The sequence below is a fragment of the Pelecanus crispus genome, chromosome Z, assembly GCF_030463565.1.
Source record: "Pelecanus crispus isolate bPelCri1 chromosome Z, bPelCri1.pri, whole genome shotgun sequence".
In the NCBI taxonomy this organism is placed as follows: domain Eukaryota; kingdom Metazoa; phylum Chordata; class Aves; order Pelecaniformes; family Pelecanidae; genus Pelecanus; species Pelecanus crispus.
In genome coordinates, this window is record NC_134676.1 from 75,523,747 (window position 1) to 75,542,620 (window position 18,874).

General features: G+C 41.9%; 1 protein-coding gene across 1 annotated transcript in view; it reads left to right on the forward strand.

The window, feature by feature from the left end:
- SVEP1 (sushi, von Willebrand factor type A, EGF and pentraxin domain containing 1) overlaps nt 1-14,356 on the forward strand; it is a 145,767-nt gene extending 131,411 nt beyond the window's left edge. Inside the window, exons 45-50 of the mRNA XM_075726219.1 lie at nt 221-397; nt 1,279-1,449; nt 6,571-6,666; nt 9,466-9,561; nt 12,347-12,440; nt 14,326-14,356. Coding sequence (XP_075582334.1) covers nt 221-397; nt 1,279-1,449; nt 6,571-6,666; nt 9,466-9,561; nt 12,347-12,440; nt 14,326-14,356 — 665 coding nt within the window. The remainder of the gene's footprint in view (nt 1-220; nt 398-1,278; nt 1,450-6,570; nt 6,667-9,465; nt 9,562-12,346; nt 12,441-14,325) is intronic.
- Nucleotides 14,357-18,874: the final 4,518 nt, after the last annotated feature.

Sequence of the window (18,874 nt, forward strand, 5' to 3'; positions counted from 1 at the left end):
TGTGACAGCAGAGAATCAAATCTTTTATTATTATTTTATGACCCAAATCTCATAACTTTACATCAAATTACAAATTGGGCTCATGTGCAGCATCCATTTCTGTTGCTTTTCATACAATTTGATTTTGAAATTTGCAGAAACTATTCTAAAGTATTCTCTTCCTTCCTTCCATCCCTTTTTTCTCCCTTCTCCTTTTCCCTCACACCCTTTCTTTGAACAGCAAACCCTTGTCCTGTGCCTTTCATAATCCCAGAGAATGCCCTTCTGTCTGAGGTGGATTTTTATGTTGGTCAAAACGTATCCATCAGGTGTAGGGAAGGCTACCAGCTGAAAGGGCAGTCTGTGATCACCTGTAACCCTGATGAGACCTGGACTCCAGCAACAGCTAAGTGTGAAAGTAAGTACGTGAGGTACATTTCCGCAGGGGCTTGGTACTTCCCAGAGGGCTGGTGACCACAGCTGTCACACAGGAGCGTGACAGCACAGACAAGTTAGTAGAGGTCTCCACCTAGGTGCAGTTATTCTGGAAGAAGAGAGCTTTTGTCTGCTTTGTCATTTGGAGAGGTGGATCACTCCAAGAGATCCAGGCACATAAAAGCAACCTAAGAAGTTCTACAGAAGAGCTATTTCTTCTTTCTTTCTAACCGAGTTGTTTCTTTAAAAGGATCCAGAATATGTCTATGTGGATTGATGCCCCAAGAGCATTCTTCCTACTGTCTACTGGGTCCTATTGTAATTTGCTTCTCAATTTACCTTTTGCAAGCACTGAAGCTGGGATTGGTTGTTGGATACCCTAAATATCCTGAGAATGATTCCTGTGAGATTATGGGTGATGACACAAGGGTTGTAGGGAGAGGTGCTGCCTTTTATTTTATTTATTGACATTGACAGAAGGCATAGTGTCCTTTTGCAGGTACATCTGAAAGGTTTTTGGCTTCTTGCAAGCAATATTGTTTAGTTCAATGACATCACCTCACTCTTTAAACCCAGTCTCATGTATATCCTGGGACGATCTGAAAGTTTCTGGTCTGTATGGTGGATATAGCCATTGTTGCATGACGTAAAACTTCTGTTCCTCGCCAGCTCCCTGCTCACTGGGTGTACATACAGGTTCTCCCTGTGTCTGCACCATGAAGAAGTCTTACTTACTGATTTCCCATCAGAGGTGTCTCTCTGGCACCTCCCAGGTCCTTTGTGCAAAGCACTGAGTCCAGGGTTAGAAACTCTGTCATGTAGGCATTGCAACTCACCAGCCTCTGGGTGATTTCTTTTGTTTAGAGATATCTTGTGGCCCCCCAGCTCACACAGAGAATGCTCTGATTCGTGGTAGCTTCTATCAGTATGGAGATGTGATCACCTATTCATGCTACAGTGGGTACATGCTGGAGGGGCCCCTGCGGAGCATTTGCTTAGAAAATGGAACATGGACAACACCACCTACCTGCAAAGGTAAGTCTTTTTTATGAACAGAAGCATATCTTAACTTGCCATAAGCACGGAGGTGTCATCCTAGCTGCAATAAAAAGGAAAACAAAATTTTTGCTAGTTTCAGTGCAGTCATGGTTTCACCCGGGGCATTTAAAGTGCAGGGTGTTGCTTTATTTCCAAGTGACAGAGAGGGCTTCCACAATTTTTCTCTTTAGTCCTTCCTAATCTTACAGGGTTTTTTGCTACACAGTTGTATCCCACACCTAAGATCCTTTCTACTCACATCTTTTGTGAGAAAGTGACAGAACCTGTCCTTTCTGACATGCTGAGCTGTTTTACGTAAGCACTGCCAGTCAGCTTTTCACAGTCAAAGATCAAGCACTGCAGAAAACAAAAGTAAGAGATCAATGGATGCTTAGTCTCTCACTGTGTTTAGAGCTGGGCAGCTCCTGAAAATTGTGTTGCAATAAAGTACGTAAGGATAGGTTGATACAGTTCACTAAATGATACACACTAAGTACTGCGGAAAATTCATGGGTTTAACAAAATACCAGAGACAAAGTCTAGCCTTTCCACCCTTGGCATACCAGCAGGAAAATGTCACTTTTTGGTTTGTTGAGCTAAAAAATTCACTTGTTTAAATTACAGAATTACCTGTTCCACAGAGAGGATTCAAATAAATAAGAAGTTTTTAACAGAAAATGGGGAAAACCAACAAAACACATAGAAGAGATGATAAACGAAACAGTTAAAAACAGATACAAGCATCTTCAAACACTAACTGAAAACCAAGGATGAGGCATAACAAAAGAATTCCAGGGTCACAGGGCTTTGATGGAAGAGACCTTGCTATCTGCCATTTCCATATCAGAAGCTTGACTAGCCTTCTGCTACAGGGTAGCTATAGAACAGTGAGTTAGCTGCACCTTGAAGTTTTATCTCAGATGAGGTAACAGTAGCCATACTACAAGGTGAGCCTTAGGTATTTTGTTTAGAAATGTGAGTATTAAAAGCAAAAACCTTAGAGCACATCAGTGGCCAGTCACAAGCAGCCCCATTCCCTATGCTTGAGAACTTCTACAGAACAGGAAAGGTGCCAGAACACTCATCTGGGAACATTAGAGCCATCATCAAAGTCGTCAGGTCTGCCTCTCCTCCTGCAAGTCTCAGCTCCCTGTGTCAAAAATGGAAGCAACGATACTGCCTCCCTCCCTGGTGATTTTCTGTTTAGGTCAGAAGCCCTTTGGAGATGGAGGATTCTATACTGTGCTAAGCCTGACTAATGAGGGTCCCCTCATCAGTTTCTTTGTATGAATTTTGTCAGCAAAATATTATGAATGTAAAGACCTAGACAAGCTGAGTTGCCCTACTCTATGAAAGCAGGCACTCTGTTAAAATATTTTATCTATAGTTATAATTGCCTTGCCTAAAAATCACAGATCAGTAGATCATTCTGAGGAGACCCAGAGCCAAGAAGGGGGCTAGTAACTCCTGAACATTTCAGGAATAGAGAAGCTGCTCCTGAAAAACAGGTTTCTCCTGGTTATGTGACCATGGCTTGCCATTGCCATGAAGAATCACCTGTCGAGCAGACAAGTAGAGAAGATATACAGTAAAAGCACCTGAGTTACTTAGATGTCAAGAGGTATCCAAAAGTCCTGTTAGAAATTTACACTCCCAAAGCACCGAGCCCTTTCTGAAAAGTTTGTCAAGTATCTCATCATTTCTTTCTAAACTGTGGTGGCTACAGAATTCAAGGGATCTCTGCATAATAGCTAGTCTACCTAAGCTAGAATTCATTGGAATTCATTATTTGGATATTACCTCTTCAGACTGTAACACTTTGGATTCTTCAACTGCCCCTTTAATATCTCCAGCTTTACTTTGTATTCTTATTTAATATTTATTAGTTACACAGTACCCTCCTTTATGCCAAGGGCTGTAGTTTTCTGCTGAGAGGTTCTTGCCACTGGTTACTAGCAACCTGGAAAGGCTGATATGCAAAGCACTGTCAAACGTGTCCTGTTTGCATCACGATGGAGTCTACTGGGGCTGTTCAGAGGTATAAGTATTAGGGAAAGTTATTTCAAAAAACAAAGTGATGAGGTGGACAGATGATCAGAGTGTAGTGCAGGAAAACAAAGCAGAATAACCTGCCTTCTGGCATATTAAGGGAAAGGAATAACAATTTGCCCCCCTCTTTTCACCTAAAAGGGGAACTAAAAAGGACCAAAGACGTTTCTGAGAGGACCGACCTGTGTTTTCCTGACACATATCAAAATAATCTTTCAAAACTGCTTTCTAATTCATTTGAGGGATTTGCCTAACAAAAGGCCTACAGGACCCAAGCCTTTGTGGGCTACATCAGAAGCGGCATGAAAGTACTCTTTGAAATGACTCATGCTGCATTTCTTGTTTTTGGCTGTGTGAGTTGATTATTAATGTGTCCTAAGCCTGCCTGAAATGTTCTGGCCCGGTTGAACAGGTTAGTTAACGTAAATATTATAATTAAAAAGCAGACTTCGTTAGCTTCTTTGGGAGAGCTCTCACCACAGCTGCACTTGCCTGAATCACTGCTGGTTGGAGGTTGCAGGCCAGATTCTGATCTGAGTTTCAGGGGTGAGAAGTATTAGTCTGGGTCTGCCAATCATAAACACCTGCTGGACTCGGCAGACTGCACAAATGCACACAGCTTGTCTGACTCCAATCTTCTCTGAAATGCTCTACAATCTGTGTTGTCTATTTGCCCTCTGCCCACATCTTGCTGACTGACAGTGGTCAGTGTGGAGCTGCTGACCAAAAAGTTCATACCCCATCAGCAAACAAGCATTATGAGAGGGCAGCTGAGGCATGGAGGAAATTGTTCACTTGCCACCGCAGGAAAGCTTTTTGGCAAAGCTGAGAACAGGTATCAGAAATTATTTTTCCCCTTCTTACCCACGTCTGTCTTGCAGCAGTGTAAAGCTTTTGTGTCCTGTGGAGGTAACTCTGAGGCATGGATTTACAAGAGGATCTCAAAGATTAAGATTGATACCATGAATGTGAGATCTGCTACAACTAACTGAAGTCACAGTTAATGGTTCCCATTCTCTCCCCAGCACAGCAGGACTGCATTTGCTTGCTTCTACAATAGAAAAAAAAGAGAATGAGATCTCAGCTTAACTTCCCGCCCCAAGCCTTCTCTAGTCTTGTCTGTCAAGTGAAGAATAATCCCCACAGCTACAGACACAGAGTCTCTGCCTGCCTGAATTGCCTAAATTGGTGTGTAACAAGTGCACACCTAGGGATGATACTGTCTTAGTCATTTCAGTTTCACAACCAGGGCCTGGGCAGAAATGCAGGAAAAGCCTATCTCTGTCTGAGATCCTGAATCACTGAGCGGGATGGAGTTGCCATCCAAAGTGATTTCTGTAACTCATTAAATACTCACATCTTCTCCATTGATGGAGAGAAAATACATTTCAGAGACCATTTTTCGTGGGCTTTGAGTTTAACATGGATATCATTTATACACAAACTTTTTACCTCCAATTCCATTATACATTCATTGGATATCGTTTAAGTGGTGTGGATCACACAAAGCTTTAAATGCTTTTTGATTCAACTTTCGTAATTTTTCATTGCACAAAGGAAATCTGGTTGGCGCACTATTCTACTTTAGTCAACACCCAAAGACAAGCTGTCTGCATAGTCATAGATATCTTTACAACAAAAATTGTTCAAAATGCCCATTAAAATACTGCAACTTCTGTGAACCTGCCAGGGCCTAAGGTGTCTTCCCATTCTCATTATCAGCTGGCATTTGATGGGAAGGCTCTTGAGATTGAAAAATAAAATGGCAAAAGCTTTTGCCTCATTTCAAGAGACCCCAAGCTGTAGCTTGCAGCTTGGTATGGCTTAGTTGCAAGAGTGACTCAAGTTTAGCTCTATCAGGGAAAGATTTGCATTCTTTCTAATGTGGATCTCAGGTCTGAACAGTGTTTCAGTGTGCTAAGCCACTGTTTGTATTTAATACTAACATTGAACAAGATCTGAAATGCTCAAAGCCTAAACTCATGTTTTGTTCACCTAGTAACTAATTAAAGATAGGACGCAATTAATAGTTCATGCTGAGTTTCCTGAGGTTACTCTGTGTTCATAACTACCACTAATTAAAGTTAGTCTGATTACTTATTTGTTCTGTAGTATCATCTCAAAGCCACAATTTTTTATCTTCTGTATATAGTGTGTACACCAACATGACAAGGATTGTACTTCCTCCAATGATCTTTAAGTCTAATATGTTTGTACTTAGCTTGCCACCTGATTTTATAAAATAGTCCTGGTTTCCCTGAATATATTAGCCAGCATATGGTGCAGTGTCATAGAAACGATGATGAAGTCCAAAGCCTGTCCAGTCCAGGCAACATACTGGGCTAGCATGATAGAGTCCACTTCAAATTCCTCACTTTTATGATCAGGTGCTTATTAACAGGTATGTAAGCCAAGGAGCACCAGTCAGTATGAATGCTAAGTGAGGTTTATAATCACACTTTGGGTTCCACAGGTAAACACTTCACTGTGCCACTGCTGCACCCTTGTTGGTCACTCCTCATTACACCGGATGATAGTGCAATAAAAATTGCTTGTTCTACCACAGTGTTTAATCTTACTTTCAACAAACCCTATATTATACCAGACAGCATTATGTTGGTGTTTCATACCAATGTTAGAAGAAAGCTTGATTTTATTTTAGAGTTAATTTAGAAGAGAAAAAAAAAGGGTAATAGTTTTTGTTTGGGGTACTGTTTTTTGTTTTGTTTTACAAAAATGAGTGGGGAAAAGCAGGTAAAGCATAGGTCAGCCTTGAAACAATGTCCAAATAATTTGCCCAACTATGCTAAAAACTTCTAAGTTTTCATTCTTGCCATCAAGAATTTTTGATGGTCTTAACAGTTCCCACACTCTTGCTTACAGTACCTAGTCAGAAACACAGAGCCAGAAAACAATGTAGCCCTCTAAATCAAAGTCATGTTTCTGAACTTCACTACATTTGTTTGTTCTACTCTAAACTTTACAACTGCAAATATCTGTGCAAGATGCTGAATTACTAAGCTTCTAATTAACCGTCTTGAGTTTGTAATGAAATTGTATTGTTTTCAGCTGTCTGTCGGTTCCCATGTCAGAACGGTGGCATCTGTGAGCGACCAAATGCCTGCTCATGTCCAGATGGCTGGATGGGTCGTCTCTGTGAAGAGCGTATGTATATCATCCCTAAGTGTAATTTTAAGGATGTTGTAGGTAAGACAAGTGAATTTATTGCAGTGAACTGGGTGGGAAAATTAAAGGCATAAGAGCTAAAAACATAAAAATCATTACTTTATTCTGCTTGATGAGTTAAAGAGAACAGAAAGGACCAACCAATTGCTTGTTTGTAGATAAACGACCATCCCCTGACATCTCCAAACCAAAACAAGCACTTTGATGCAATTTTGTTTGTGGGTGCTCTTTCACTAAGGTTGAAGGACAGCCTGCTTCAGTTCTCCAAAGTCTATTTCTAATAGCAATACATGATAGTTTTGGGGAAAGAACAGGGGTTAGAAGAGATGTGAGTGTTCTGCTGGTGGCTGCATTTGTTTCTCAGCTTCCATTTTATCAGTCTGTGATTATGAACCTGATCAATTCATGTTCAAATAATACAGCTGTGTCACCTTTTCCATGCTGTCCTTCCTGACCTGTGTACCTGTACCTCACAAATCTTGGGTTGGCTTTTCCTAGCCTGGATCTCTGAATAGTTAGAGAACTGGATCTGTTCTGGTTGAAAAAAGCCAGATCTGACTCTTGGGTCTGTCAGAGATTCCCTGGGTGACATTGGGGATGCCAGTTTGTGCCATGTTTCCCATTTTCTTCATGATGATCTTAGCACAAGGGATTTGCAAGGGCTAACCCTTTCATGCTGGTGTAGCAGCTACACAAGAAGCCTTATTACTGTACACATAGTTAGGCATGGGTCTATGTGGATCAAAAAGGAACGTGCCCTTACTGTATTTAGCACTCAGTATGGCCCTGACTTAAAGCTTTAGCGTGTCCAAGAACACCTGCAGCTGAGGTGGTATCACTGTCCATGGCTCTGAGTATACATGGAGACCTACAAAAAGATGTGGCACCTCCTCCTGTATTTCATGGAGAGGAATGTTGCTCAAGCATTTTCCTAGGTAGATGTATCACATCTTAAAATGGTCCTCTGAATCTACCTCTGCAGCTTTCAAGTCTTCTCTGTGGCATTGTCAGTTCCACACGGCACAAATTAGCTGTAGATCCAGAATGAGGAGAAGAGGTTCAGCAAGTTTTGTCCTTCTGCATTTACAGAAACTCCAGCTATGTGGTGCATTCACACATCCCCTCTTTTGCTGCCCCTGTCTGTGTCCGTCAGTACCACCATAGCCAGACATGCAAATTCAGCCCTGTATGTTTCACAGTTTCAGCAGAAGAGGGCTCAGCCCTGTGTCTGGCAGAATTGTGTTTGGTATGCCACAATTGATTTCCTTACCTTACCATTAGTGATGATATTTAACGCAATCTTCAGGACCAGAGGACAAATTTTATGCCCCCAGTCATTTTGATCTGTCATCCCAATTCAGATCCTGTTTTCCTGTATGAGAAAAATGAGCAGACAGCTGACTAGCCAGATCGCACTTCATGCAGATACAGGCACTAGCTCTCTTTTTTTTTGTTTGTTTTTTGCACTTTGGCACAGGTAGTGAGGAGAGGTGAAAAGGATTCCCACAATTGGTTAGTGCCACCTTGCTTGTCAAGCAAGGTGCACCGGTGAACAGAAAAAATAGGTTTAGTCTTTGGAGTGCAGGGCTGGTTCTGGAAGTTAAAGGGATTTCTGAGTGCTAGCACTGAACACTGATCAGGATCAGGCCACAGGTGAGGCCACAGAGCTCTGACAGAATTCAGTCACCTTGTAGTTCACAGTACATTTCACAGATAACAAGATAGATTCATCTTTCTGAGAGAGGCCTGGCCACTCTAAAAAAACATGCAGAGCACTACTAGTCTAATGATACAGACAAGTAATTCTTGGTGATATGGGTTAGTCCTGTGAGCTCAGTGGAAGTTCACTATTCTTTTCTTATGCAGGCTGACTGCACCTGCTCAGCTTGACCTCTGCTGTGCAGCAGGAGAGGAAGAACCTCTGCATCAATCCTCTGCAGCCCCCATCCACCCTCCCAGTATAAAACTCCACTGGAAGTGCCACTCAAGGGTCCAAATTTGAGACTCAGCTCAACTCTTGCTCTTATTAGAGCATGTTCACACAAGTAGTTCATTCAGTTAGGGTAGCGGAGATGGTAGTTTTGTGAAGGTACTTAAGTCATGTACAGTGTGCACATTGGACAATTTTGCAGATCTGCTCACAGGAGCAGCATGGCTTGACTGGTGCTCAGGCCATCAGATGCTTGATACCTGCTTTGTTTCTTCCCCAAAGCTTCCAGCCACAGTCAACCTGTTGTACCCAAAAGCTGTTTTTCCATGGGGGGCTTGTGGTGTCATCTGTCTCAGCATGTTTTCACTGGCCCAAACCAAACGCTTTTCTATGGGCAGGGCATAGATTAACTTTTTTTGGATGTTACATTGTGGGACCCCAGGGAATCCACGAGCAATCCAGTTGTTTGTAATTAAAGCATGAACTGATTTTGCTAGCCACTGTCATAGAAGTGGACAGTGTCTATGAATATTACATATGAGAAACAAGCAAACAGCCCTGTTCATTTCCAGTGAGCACAGAGCCTACAGGCATCTGAAGGACTCTAGCAATTGCTCCAGTCTGTCCATTTGTTTGTCATCATTTGTCCTCATTTCTGTATGCCATGCCAGTTGTATTTGCTGCTCATGCCTTGTGGATAGATCCTACTCAACTCTGCTGATACTGCATGCAAACACTACAAGGGGTAGTAGAGTTTCTAATTAAACATAAGTTCTTTTCTTGCACACTTTATTCTTTGCTTTCATGGGAGATAATTCTTTTCACTGTTTCTCTTCTCCCCTCCTTAGCCATATGCATTCTGCCATGTCTCAATGGAGGTCGCTGTGTGGCCCCTTACCAGTGTGACTGCCCCCCTGGATGGACTGGATCACGCTGCCATATGGGTAAAACTCTTTTCACCTGCATTTTTTTCTCATTTTTTGTGACTCCCCTATCAACACCTAGCACAGTTCACGAATGACTGTAAAACTACTAAGCTTCTCATAGGAAAACCCAGGCCTGCAGTAATATTCCTGGAGGATTTGCTGTCCCCAGCTGTAAACTATTTTTGGAGTAGTCCCTGATGAGTCTTTAAAATCCTTAGAAAACCAGCACAGAGGAAAGAGGATTTCTAAAGAGAAGAATAAAACTAGACTGTCCATTCCAAGAAGAGTTAGAATTTCATTTTCATCTTTGGCACATGCAGGTCACCATTAAACTCACAAACAAGCTGCAGGTACTACAGAGGTTTTTCACCACATAGCTGTCTGGTTTGGGGGATTATCACTTACTGCCTGAGTTCTGAGCTAGGCAAGAGGGAAGAGCAAAGCAAGGATTTGTTTAAGGATGGTTGAGTTTAATGGGTATGTGGTACCCATGTAAGGTACCATGTACATGGTACATGCGTACCTTATATTAGGTATCATCTAAGTTCTGTGAACAAATTTAACATGCACTGCATTTTACTAGATCTCTTACTTGCACCTAACCAAGGCTGAAGGGCATGTAGCACACCAAAATAGTGAGGGGAGTGATTCTAGGCTCCAGACCTGTGTCCTGGCAAGTCAGCTTGTGTCAGATGAGGCTGATTTGCTATTAGGGATAATATTTGAACCCAAGTTTGGGATATATGGTTCCACGTCGGGACTAGACAAATGTCAGTTTTTGAAAGGCTTGTCCCTGTGGAAATAGGCAGTAAAACTCATAGCAATTGAGTGATCATTGAAATGTCTCTCAATCATTATTAAATCTCAATTGCTAATAAATGTTAATTTTTTAAAAAGTACTTTACAGTTTGCTCACTGTATTTTTATTGTCCAGGTGCACCTTAACTGATTGTTAACAGGGCCTTAACATGAAAGCGCAGTTTTGCCTTCCTGCAAGACTTTGGAGTGGCTTATTGGGTGAACTGGAGGAGGAATTTGTGCTTTTGTTAATGAATGTTCATATTATTTTTTCGACTGATAAGAATAGTGAGAATGGGGGATAAGCTGTGTGATACACTGCAAACCAACCATTCTTCAGCAAATTGAAATTCCAGAGTGAACATTTTAACTCAGAACTACTGTCTTTTGAAGGGACACTTACCTAGCACATAATGCATCATTTCCTCTCATATTTCACAAACTTTGCAGCTATAACGGCATAGGTGGTTCAGGAGGATAGATGGCTTTTTCACTACTGGGCCAGCAATTCAAATCTGTTCAGGCTGCCCTGCTTTTTGGTAGCTAAAGAAAATTCTAGTGAGCAACTGCATCTGTGCCAAAGCCCATTCATAAAAGCTCATAACCACTACTTATGAAGTTACTAAACCATTTCTCATTTTACTTACTGGTCTCGACCTTTTGCCATGACAGAGCAAAGTGAAATGAGAAATATTTGGATTAACTGCTGGTCTCACAGGAATAATTATGTGCATAAAGTGAGAGCTAAAGATGTTTCATTCATATGCTTCATTCCAGAATCAGAAGTCATTTTCAACATGACAAACTTGGTGCACTTAATTGCACAGGTTTGGTCCATCTCTATAACCTCCTGCCATTGTTTGTTCATGTTTGGCCCAGAGGAATCGGAGTAGTGTGTTTCCATCTTCTTTTGCATTCCTGTGATTACTCATTTCCATTTCCTGTAATTCCATTTTAATCAGTGTTTTCTGATGCATATTCCTTGCAAAAAATATTACCCAGCATTTGTCCTCACTGGTATCTTTAGGTTTGTCCTCTAGATATGGCATTATCTGCTTAAAAGACTTCATGTCTTTCAGCTTTCCTGCGATATAAATGTCTGCATTTGAAGGACCTCATTAAGTGAGTCTCTAAGTCTGTTCTGTAAATGTATGGCGCTTTATCTTCCAGTCTCAACATTGATAGGAAGACTTGAAGCTTTGACTTTTGTTTGGGTACTTGATATCCTTGGGCTAGGCTGTCACACAAAAGCAGGTGCAGCCATTTCACAGCTGGTCCAGCATGACCCTATCAGGCAGGCTAGTGTTTGTTCTCTAATTCAAATGCCTTCTACCACCTACTCACATCTCTTATGGCTATCCAGTGTCTTTCAGGAACTTACTGTCATTCTCTGCTTCCTTTCCTTGTCTCCACACAGGTGCCATTGTGTGAAGCCTTACTCCTTGCCTGCTGTTGATCTGTAAATGGCTTTCTGACCTTTAACTCCCTCTATTTAGGCTGCCTCTTTCTATACTTTTTTACCACATTGGGTGTCTGTTCGTCCTGGCTACTGTTTAGCCGTCACATTCCTTTCAAATAAACACCCACATTTTCTTCTTAAAAATATGGCCTATTCTCCTGTTGATCTTCTGACTCTCCTAGTTCCTCCTCCTGCTTCCACTTGCATTCCTTTTTTTGCCTCAGCTTGAAGCAAAAAGAACAGACTTTTTAAGGCAACGTACAATAATACACTGGCTGTCTCATGCAGCTCATACACTGCAGCAGATAGCAAAAGCAGTAGAGAGGGTCAAATCACATTCAGCAGAGATGTGCTGCTAAATTGCCCTTTCTAGAGCAAACCATCTTTTACAACAGACTCACAGCTGATGTTTAATGCTGTAGTTTTGAGAGTAGTCCATTCTTAACACAATAATGCAGGCTGGATTTTCAGTGCCCTATTCCTTAACTAGCTTGCTGTCGGTGTGCTCATTGATGCAACTCAGTGTGTGTATGTATTTCTGTGCAGCTGTTTGCCAGTTGCCTTGCTTAAATGGTGGGAAGTGCATACGACCAAATCGGTGCTATTGTCCCTCATCATGGACTGGACATGACTGCTCTAGGTAAGTGTTGCTGAGCACTGTCCCATAACTAGGCTGAATCACACCCTACTGAACTCTAAATCTGAAGAATGTGCAATTAATTTTGTACATTTTGAGCATCTCTAGATCCTGTAGATCAGTGGTCATTGGATGGCTCATGATTTATGGGCAATCTGGAAAGACCTTAGAGAGTACTCTGCAAAATGATTGCCAGACTTCTAGAAAACTCAGGAAATGGTACAAGCAGCCAGGCAAACCTGCAAGGTTTAGCCTTATTTTCAATGGTATAAAAGGAAATGTTTGTTGTGGTGTAATACAGAATGTTCTTCAGAAAATGTGTGTGGCCTACTGCATACAAGTGTTCATTTTGACCTGTATATACCTGAGCTGGGTCCAGGTTCAAGACTAAGGTCATGCAACAGATGTTATCAATTATAATAGCTCTTCTTACACCTAGTGTTGAGTGGTGTAATCATTTAAAGAGTACAACACAGTGCCTCTGAGACAAGTGCCAGTTCAAATCACCTGGCAGTGCAGTCCGTGTATCAAGAGCCCCAAGGACAGGGCTTAGATCTGGTTTACATGTGCTCTCTTGCAGAGAGTTTTACCAGTGCTTGTGTTTTGGTTTGCTGATCCATGTCTAACGGGGCCAATAGCGGACCAGGTTTTCAAATCAGTGAGCCCCATCACCATGAGAGGCAGCATTTACAAGTCTTAATTATGGCTTTGTTTTTTTAAGTTAACTTGTGAAGTTTGGGTGTTTGGCTTTGAGGGCAGTCTGAACAGGACACAGTTTTTCTTTGGAAAGCTGGTTTATTTCATGCTGCCATTAAGAGCCATTTACAACCCTGAAATGGGAAGACAGGTGGAATGGTAATGATGTTGTTGTAGTCAGGAATCAGATATAATAACAAAATAACAGCTGAATATTAATAGTTTTCTCTAGAATACAGACAAAGCCTGTGACATTGTACATTTTTTCTATTCTTCTTTCTGGACAAGTAGTGACAGGCATTCCTCCCTGTCTCTCTGACATACTGTTTAACTTAAAGCTACAGAAAAGATGTTTGTTCGAGAAATTACATTGTCCAAAATGAATAGTTTTTATCTGTCAGCTGTGATTATATATGCATAAGTGAGGCAACGTAAATATACTGCCAACAAACACTATCCAGCTTTAGACTGAAAGCTACACAGCTAAAGTCTGATGTTATTTCCATTTAGAACATGAAGCAGAGAAGTCCAAATCCAGTGGATTTAGGAACCAAAAATTACGGAGTTTATCTCCGAGGCAAAGCAAAGTTTCAGGCTATTACCAAACTGGACTCTGTGCAGCATTGTGAAGCCTGAGAGAAGGTAGATCATTAGCCCTACAGGCTTGTCAGACTAGCAGCTCGTCCCTTCAAGAGCTGTTCAAGGGGAAGTTTCCCACACAGAACTAGAGGGGTGGAGGGGAGGGGAGGGGACAGGAACAAGCACTGAGATCTGCTTCATATTTTGTTAAGCTTTGGCCTGAGCAGCTGGTGGCTCTTTACGGGGTATGTTAAGTTCTGAGGACTCAAAAACAATACAGGTAGAACAGGAGTAAATGCCATCATAGCAAAGATTTGCTATTGCAGGTTAACTAGGTGTGATTTATAAGGGGAAGCTGAAAGGGCCAAAAGCTTTTATCAGCATCCAGGACAAGATTAGCTCCAAACGACTCTGCCATGAGTCATGACTTACATTAAATGCCACATATCTCTATTCCCCACACCCACCCTCTTCCCTTCTTAATATGCTGTCTTGAGCTGTGGCACTCTAATCGCTGGTGCGCTTTCAGACACCATCCTCTTGTACTTCACTGTTGATCCTGTTTGGTATGTTCAGTACAGCACTGATTTTATTTTTGGTTTTTTTGATGCAGGAAACGGAAGGCTGGATTCTATCCCTTTTAACATCAGAGCAGCAGTTCTACATTCAGATAATCTTTCTTCAGCCTAGGCACCAGGGCTTGGAATCTAATGCATTTTAAATCAAATCCATTGCTTCCCTTCCCCACCAGCTCCCTTGTTTTGTGTTTTATTTTGTGATAAATTTTTACTATACCTTTCAATTTTTAAGGAAATCCTCTGTATTTTTCATTTACAAAAGTATTATCAAATATATGCTGCTACAAACACCATACACATACAAATGTAAAGATTCCTACTGTCCACTGAGGAAGTGATTGTGTACAGTGAAGTCCCTCCCATTTCTTACATACAGTAAGCTAATTAAACCATACTATACTGCCAACTGTGATTAAACAGAATGTGGCAATTATGCTTACCATCTGCCAAAGCATACTGCTGTCCAGCAACTCAACAGTAAAGCATAGTTACGCAAGGCTAACTGAGCCTCTAAACTTTGCATTGGGCCTGTTTCTGAACTCATTGATGTAAATTAGAAGTACATGTGATAAAGTCCATGTTGTGTAACCACAGTTTCTGGTGGGCATAAGAAGAAGATTCTGTAATGTATATTATATGACATTAACATCACTGGAGAGTGACTTAATGGAAGGCATCAGCATGAATTCTATTTGAGATTTATTGGTAAAATAGTAAAAAATGTAAAAGAGATGAGAGAACACCATGCCATTCACAGAAACATGGAACAAGTCCAGCCAACAAGAGCCTTTGAGGTTTTTTGGCTTATGGGCAGTTCAGGTGTAGCTCTAAAGCTGGATAATCCAGGATCCAGCAGCGGGAAGCAGGCAGACCACCGAAACTTGCGCTTCCCACTTGCCATGGGACTCACCACTTGCCTGTAACCACCATCCCTTCCCTGTGTAAATTACAAAATACACATCTAGCAGCTGTCTGCTAGGTGAATGCATTTGATACATGGGGTTTGGGTCCCAAAGTTTGACTGCCCCTAAGATGGAGAGAGAAGGCACCAGTTATGTTTACAGGTGAAACTTTGCTATTTGCTTACTGAAAGCTTCTATTTATGTGTCCTGGTTTGGCTGGGGTTAAACCATGACATTATGTTATGCAGAACCCTCAGAGAACTGGAAGAGGCCTCTCCTGAGAACACAGAGAGGCAGAAATGCTCAGCTGAGTGAGAAATAGTGAGAGCACACATGCTGTCAGATTTCTGTTTCTCACCCTGTTGATGCCATTACATCTGAGGATAACACACACCTGAATGCCATCGTTAAGTCATGCTCTAATGAATTGAGATGCTAAGATGTACCTACGGTTAAGCAGGGTGGTGGAATTACAAGGTGGAAATCACATGCATTTTTTTAGGTCAAATGTTCAGTAATTATTGTCATTTACCAAGAAGTCTGATTTCTGAAAGATGATGTTAGAGTGAGAACCTGAGGGTCATTGGTCAGAAGCTCCATTTTTCCCAGTAGTAATAGAGAAGTGTGACTTGCAGTCAGCACTGGGAAAGAAGGAGGAGAAAGAAATTTTACCTTCTGTAGCATTCCTGCTTAGTTACCCTCCAGATCAAGAGAGTGCACAACCTGCCCCACCCTCCCCACTTTATAGATTGACCTTCCTTTTATGAATGCATGAACTTGGAAACAGGAAAGTGATATGACACCAAAATGACCTCACAGTTACAGTAATAAGGCACTAGTAAATACTGACACATAACTGATGGCTGTTAGCCCAAGACCAGAAATGGGGAAGAAAGAAACAAGCGAAGTTGTGAGCCAGTAAGAGCTTTCAGCCAATTAAAAGAAAAACAGATAGGGAAAGAATAGGAGTCATTAGGGGATCAGATTAATGTGAATGTAGATTCCTTTCCAGTGGGAGCTGCAACCAGCTGAAGAGTTGTTTCAGCTCCCACAACCTTCTTTTTCTAATGGACTCTGCTAGCACGTAGCAACAATCTTCTGTCTCCCAGCTCCACAGCCATCGATGTTTACAGCTTTGACTGAAGTTAGTGTTCAGTAAGTAATGTCCGCATTTCAACCCATAGTCACCACCGTTTGTAGGCACTTTGTTCCTTGACCTCCTTGCTGCCTTAACAGCGTATGAATGGAAGCTGCAGTGAACACAGGACTTCTCAAGGAAAAGAGTGCATGGGTAAGAAAAGCAGATCTTTATTTATATGTCACTCTCATGTTTTGGTCCCTTTTCCAGTGTGCTTCTCTGGTGTGTGCCCTGACTCTGCCCTGGTGATCTCTAGAGCAGAACAGCAGTGGTGAGGACATTGCTTAGAGCTGCCAGGATATTGTTGGAGACTTTAGGGCTATGGGATGGCTTTTAGCACTCCAACTTCACACTAGTGACTAGTACATGGAGTCCTGGGATCAATCCAGTCAACACGTTTCATAAGAAGATGTGATAGTAGGACAGAGTAGCTGAAACTAGAGGCTGTTATATTAGTGCTGTTGATGGTGTTTTGATACTTGCTGGAACACTTTCCCCTTCCTACCCAGTATTGTATTGTCATTTATGTCACTGCTTGTTGTGTGTTTTAAACGACTTCTGTGTGATGCACTTTACACTGTAAATAAAGTTGCACCCTGTTTAGTACCCATATAGAGACAACATTGCACTCTTTTCTTAATGCCTCGCAACAAAAATGTCAACCTACCCTTTAGGACCTGCTGGCAAAGCCCAAGTATTAGGGAAATGGAACTGCACTCAAGGGAAAAGACAACATAATTGCCAGTAATCTTAAAAGGATGTGCTGGATTAGTCCAGGTTTGATCTTTGGATAACAATGCAGTTAGCACCTAATTTTTCAAATCCTTTCTGCTGCTAGAGCATATTTTAAAACCTGTAAGGGCCAAATTTACCACTGGCATAAACAGATGCATTAAAACCTGCTTCTCTCACTACTTACACCAGATGGAGATATGGCTTGTTTTGTTCTGCACCAGAATAAAATTAATTCTAAATTTTAAAGCTATGGAGACACCCATATTCAAAGACAGCTGAGGTAAAAAATGTACTATAGCAGAAAGAAAACTTTGTAACTCAAACATTACTCATCCAAACAAGAAGCATATATGACAGCAGTCAAAAGATTTAGGGTGTGTGATTTTTGAAGGTAATGTTAATAAGCCTTTCAATGTTTTGATACATAGGCCTAAGTGGAGACTTTGAAGTGCAAAAGGTGGTCAGTGTTTCAAAGCCTCCCCCTAAGCCACCAGCCCAAAAGCTGGTGTGAGGTTACAGACAGTGGTGTTAATGAAGCCCTGAAATTTGTTGTACATCTGATAGCAAAGATGCAAATTTACATCTCAAATTCACAATCCTCCAAATACTGGTAATAATCTTGAGTGGGAACTGCTGGGCTGCCTTTGCACATGGGCTCAGATCTTGTGCATGCTGCAGACTACAGAGCACTGCCTTATTTAAAAGGAAGTGTGGTAAGAATGGGGCTCTTTCCCTGGCCCTGTCCTCTTTGCCATGAAAATGGAACGAGCTAAAATGCTGAAGGAAGTCCGCTGACACCTATGTCTCTCTGCTCTTGGAAGTACAGCGGAAAAGGTACAAGTGTTGGCTCCGATCTCAGGGGGACACTGGACAGGGTTAGTGTGTGCCAGCGGTTGTTAGATGAGTTAACTTTTTACCTTGAGGACAGTTTGAGCAGCGATCTTTCACATCTCGGCACAAGAACAGTTTGTGCATCTCAGACTTGTCTTAGAGCAGTTTAGACGCTCACTGCGGAAAGGATCCCTGCTCCTTTTACCACACTGCAGATGCTTTTCTGAGAGAACATACCCTGACCATACGTTTCTAGCAGTGAGAGGGGCATTGCAGTACCCAGAGGCAGGCCAGGTGGAATATGCAGCACCATTATTGATCTCTTTCTCTAAAGTTATTTCCACTCATGCACATGAAGCAGAGCACTTCTTCACATATCCATCCCATTTACAACAAGCTCCTCTCCCAGGACCAGGGCTGCATTTCCATTACCCTTGCTTTCTAGGCTGATGTGTTGCTAGTGCCTTCCAATATCAAGGTCTGCATGCTTGCCACCTCTCCCAGCTGAGCTTGAAGCACTATAAAAGCTGATGATCTTCACAAGCTGATCAACGTGGTTCTTTGGTGCCAGCTGGTCCATCCTGCCAGATGTCACTCATGTGGATAGACTGGCGTGACCACCTTGTGCTACAAGAAGCACCACGTATGGTCTAGTGGATAGGACACTGAGTTTCTCCCAGCCAGTGGCAGGCTGTCTCACCACAAGAAAGTCACTTTGAGTCTTCCCATTTTTGAGCCCTTCCTTCTCCACCAAGCTGCTGCAGATGAAAGCAGACAGATGAGATTTAAGCATGATTGTCATCATCATTGATGGTAGCCCTTCTGCAGATGTCATTCATACACCTCATCGCTAGCCCAGTGGACCAGCACTTAAGCTTAATCATCCCAGTCTTGTCTCTTTGCTAAATGTTTTAGCAAAATGTTTTAGAAAATGTCTTTCTCCTTCAGCTCATCATTTGCAAGCAACAGCTGCTGAGC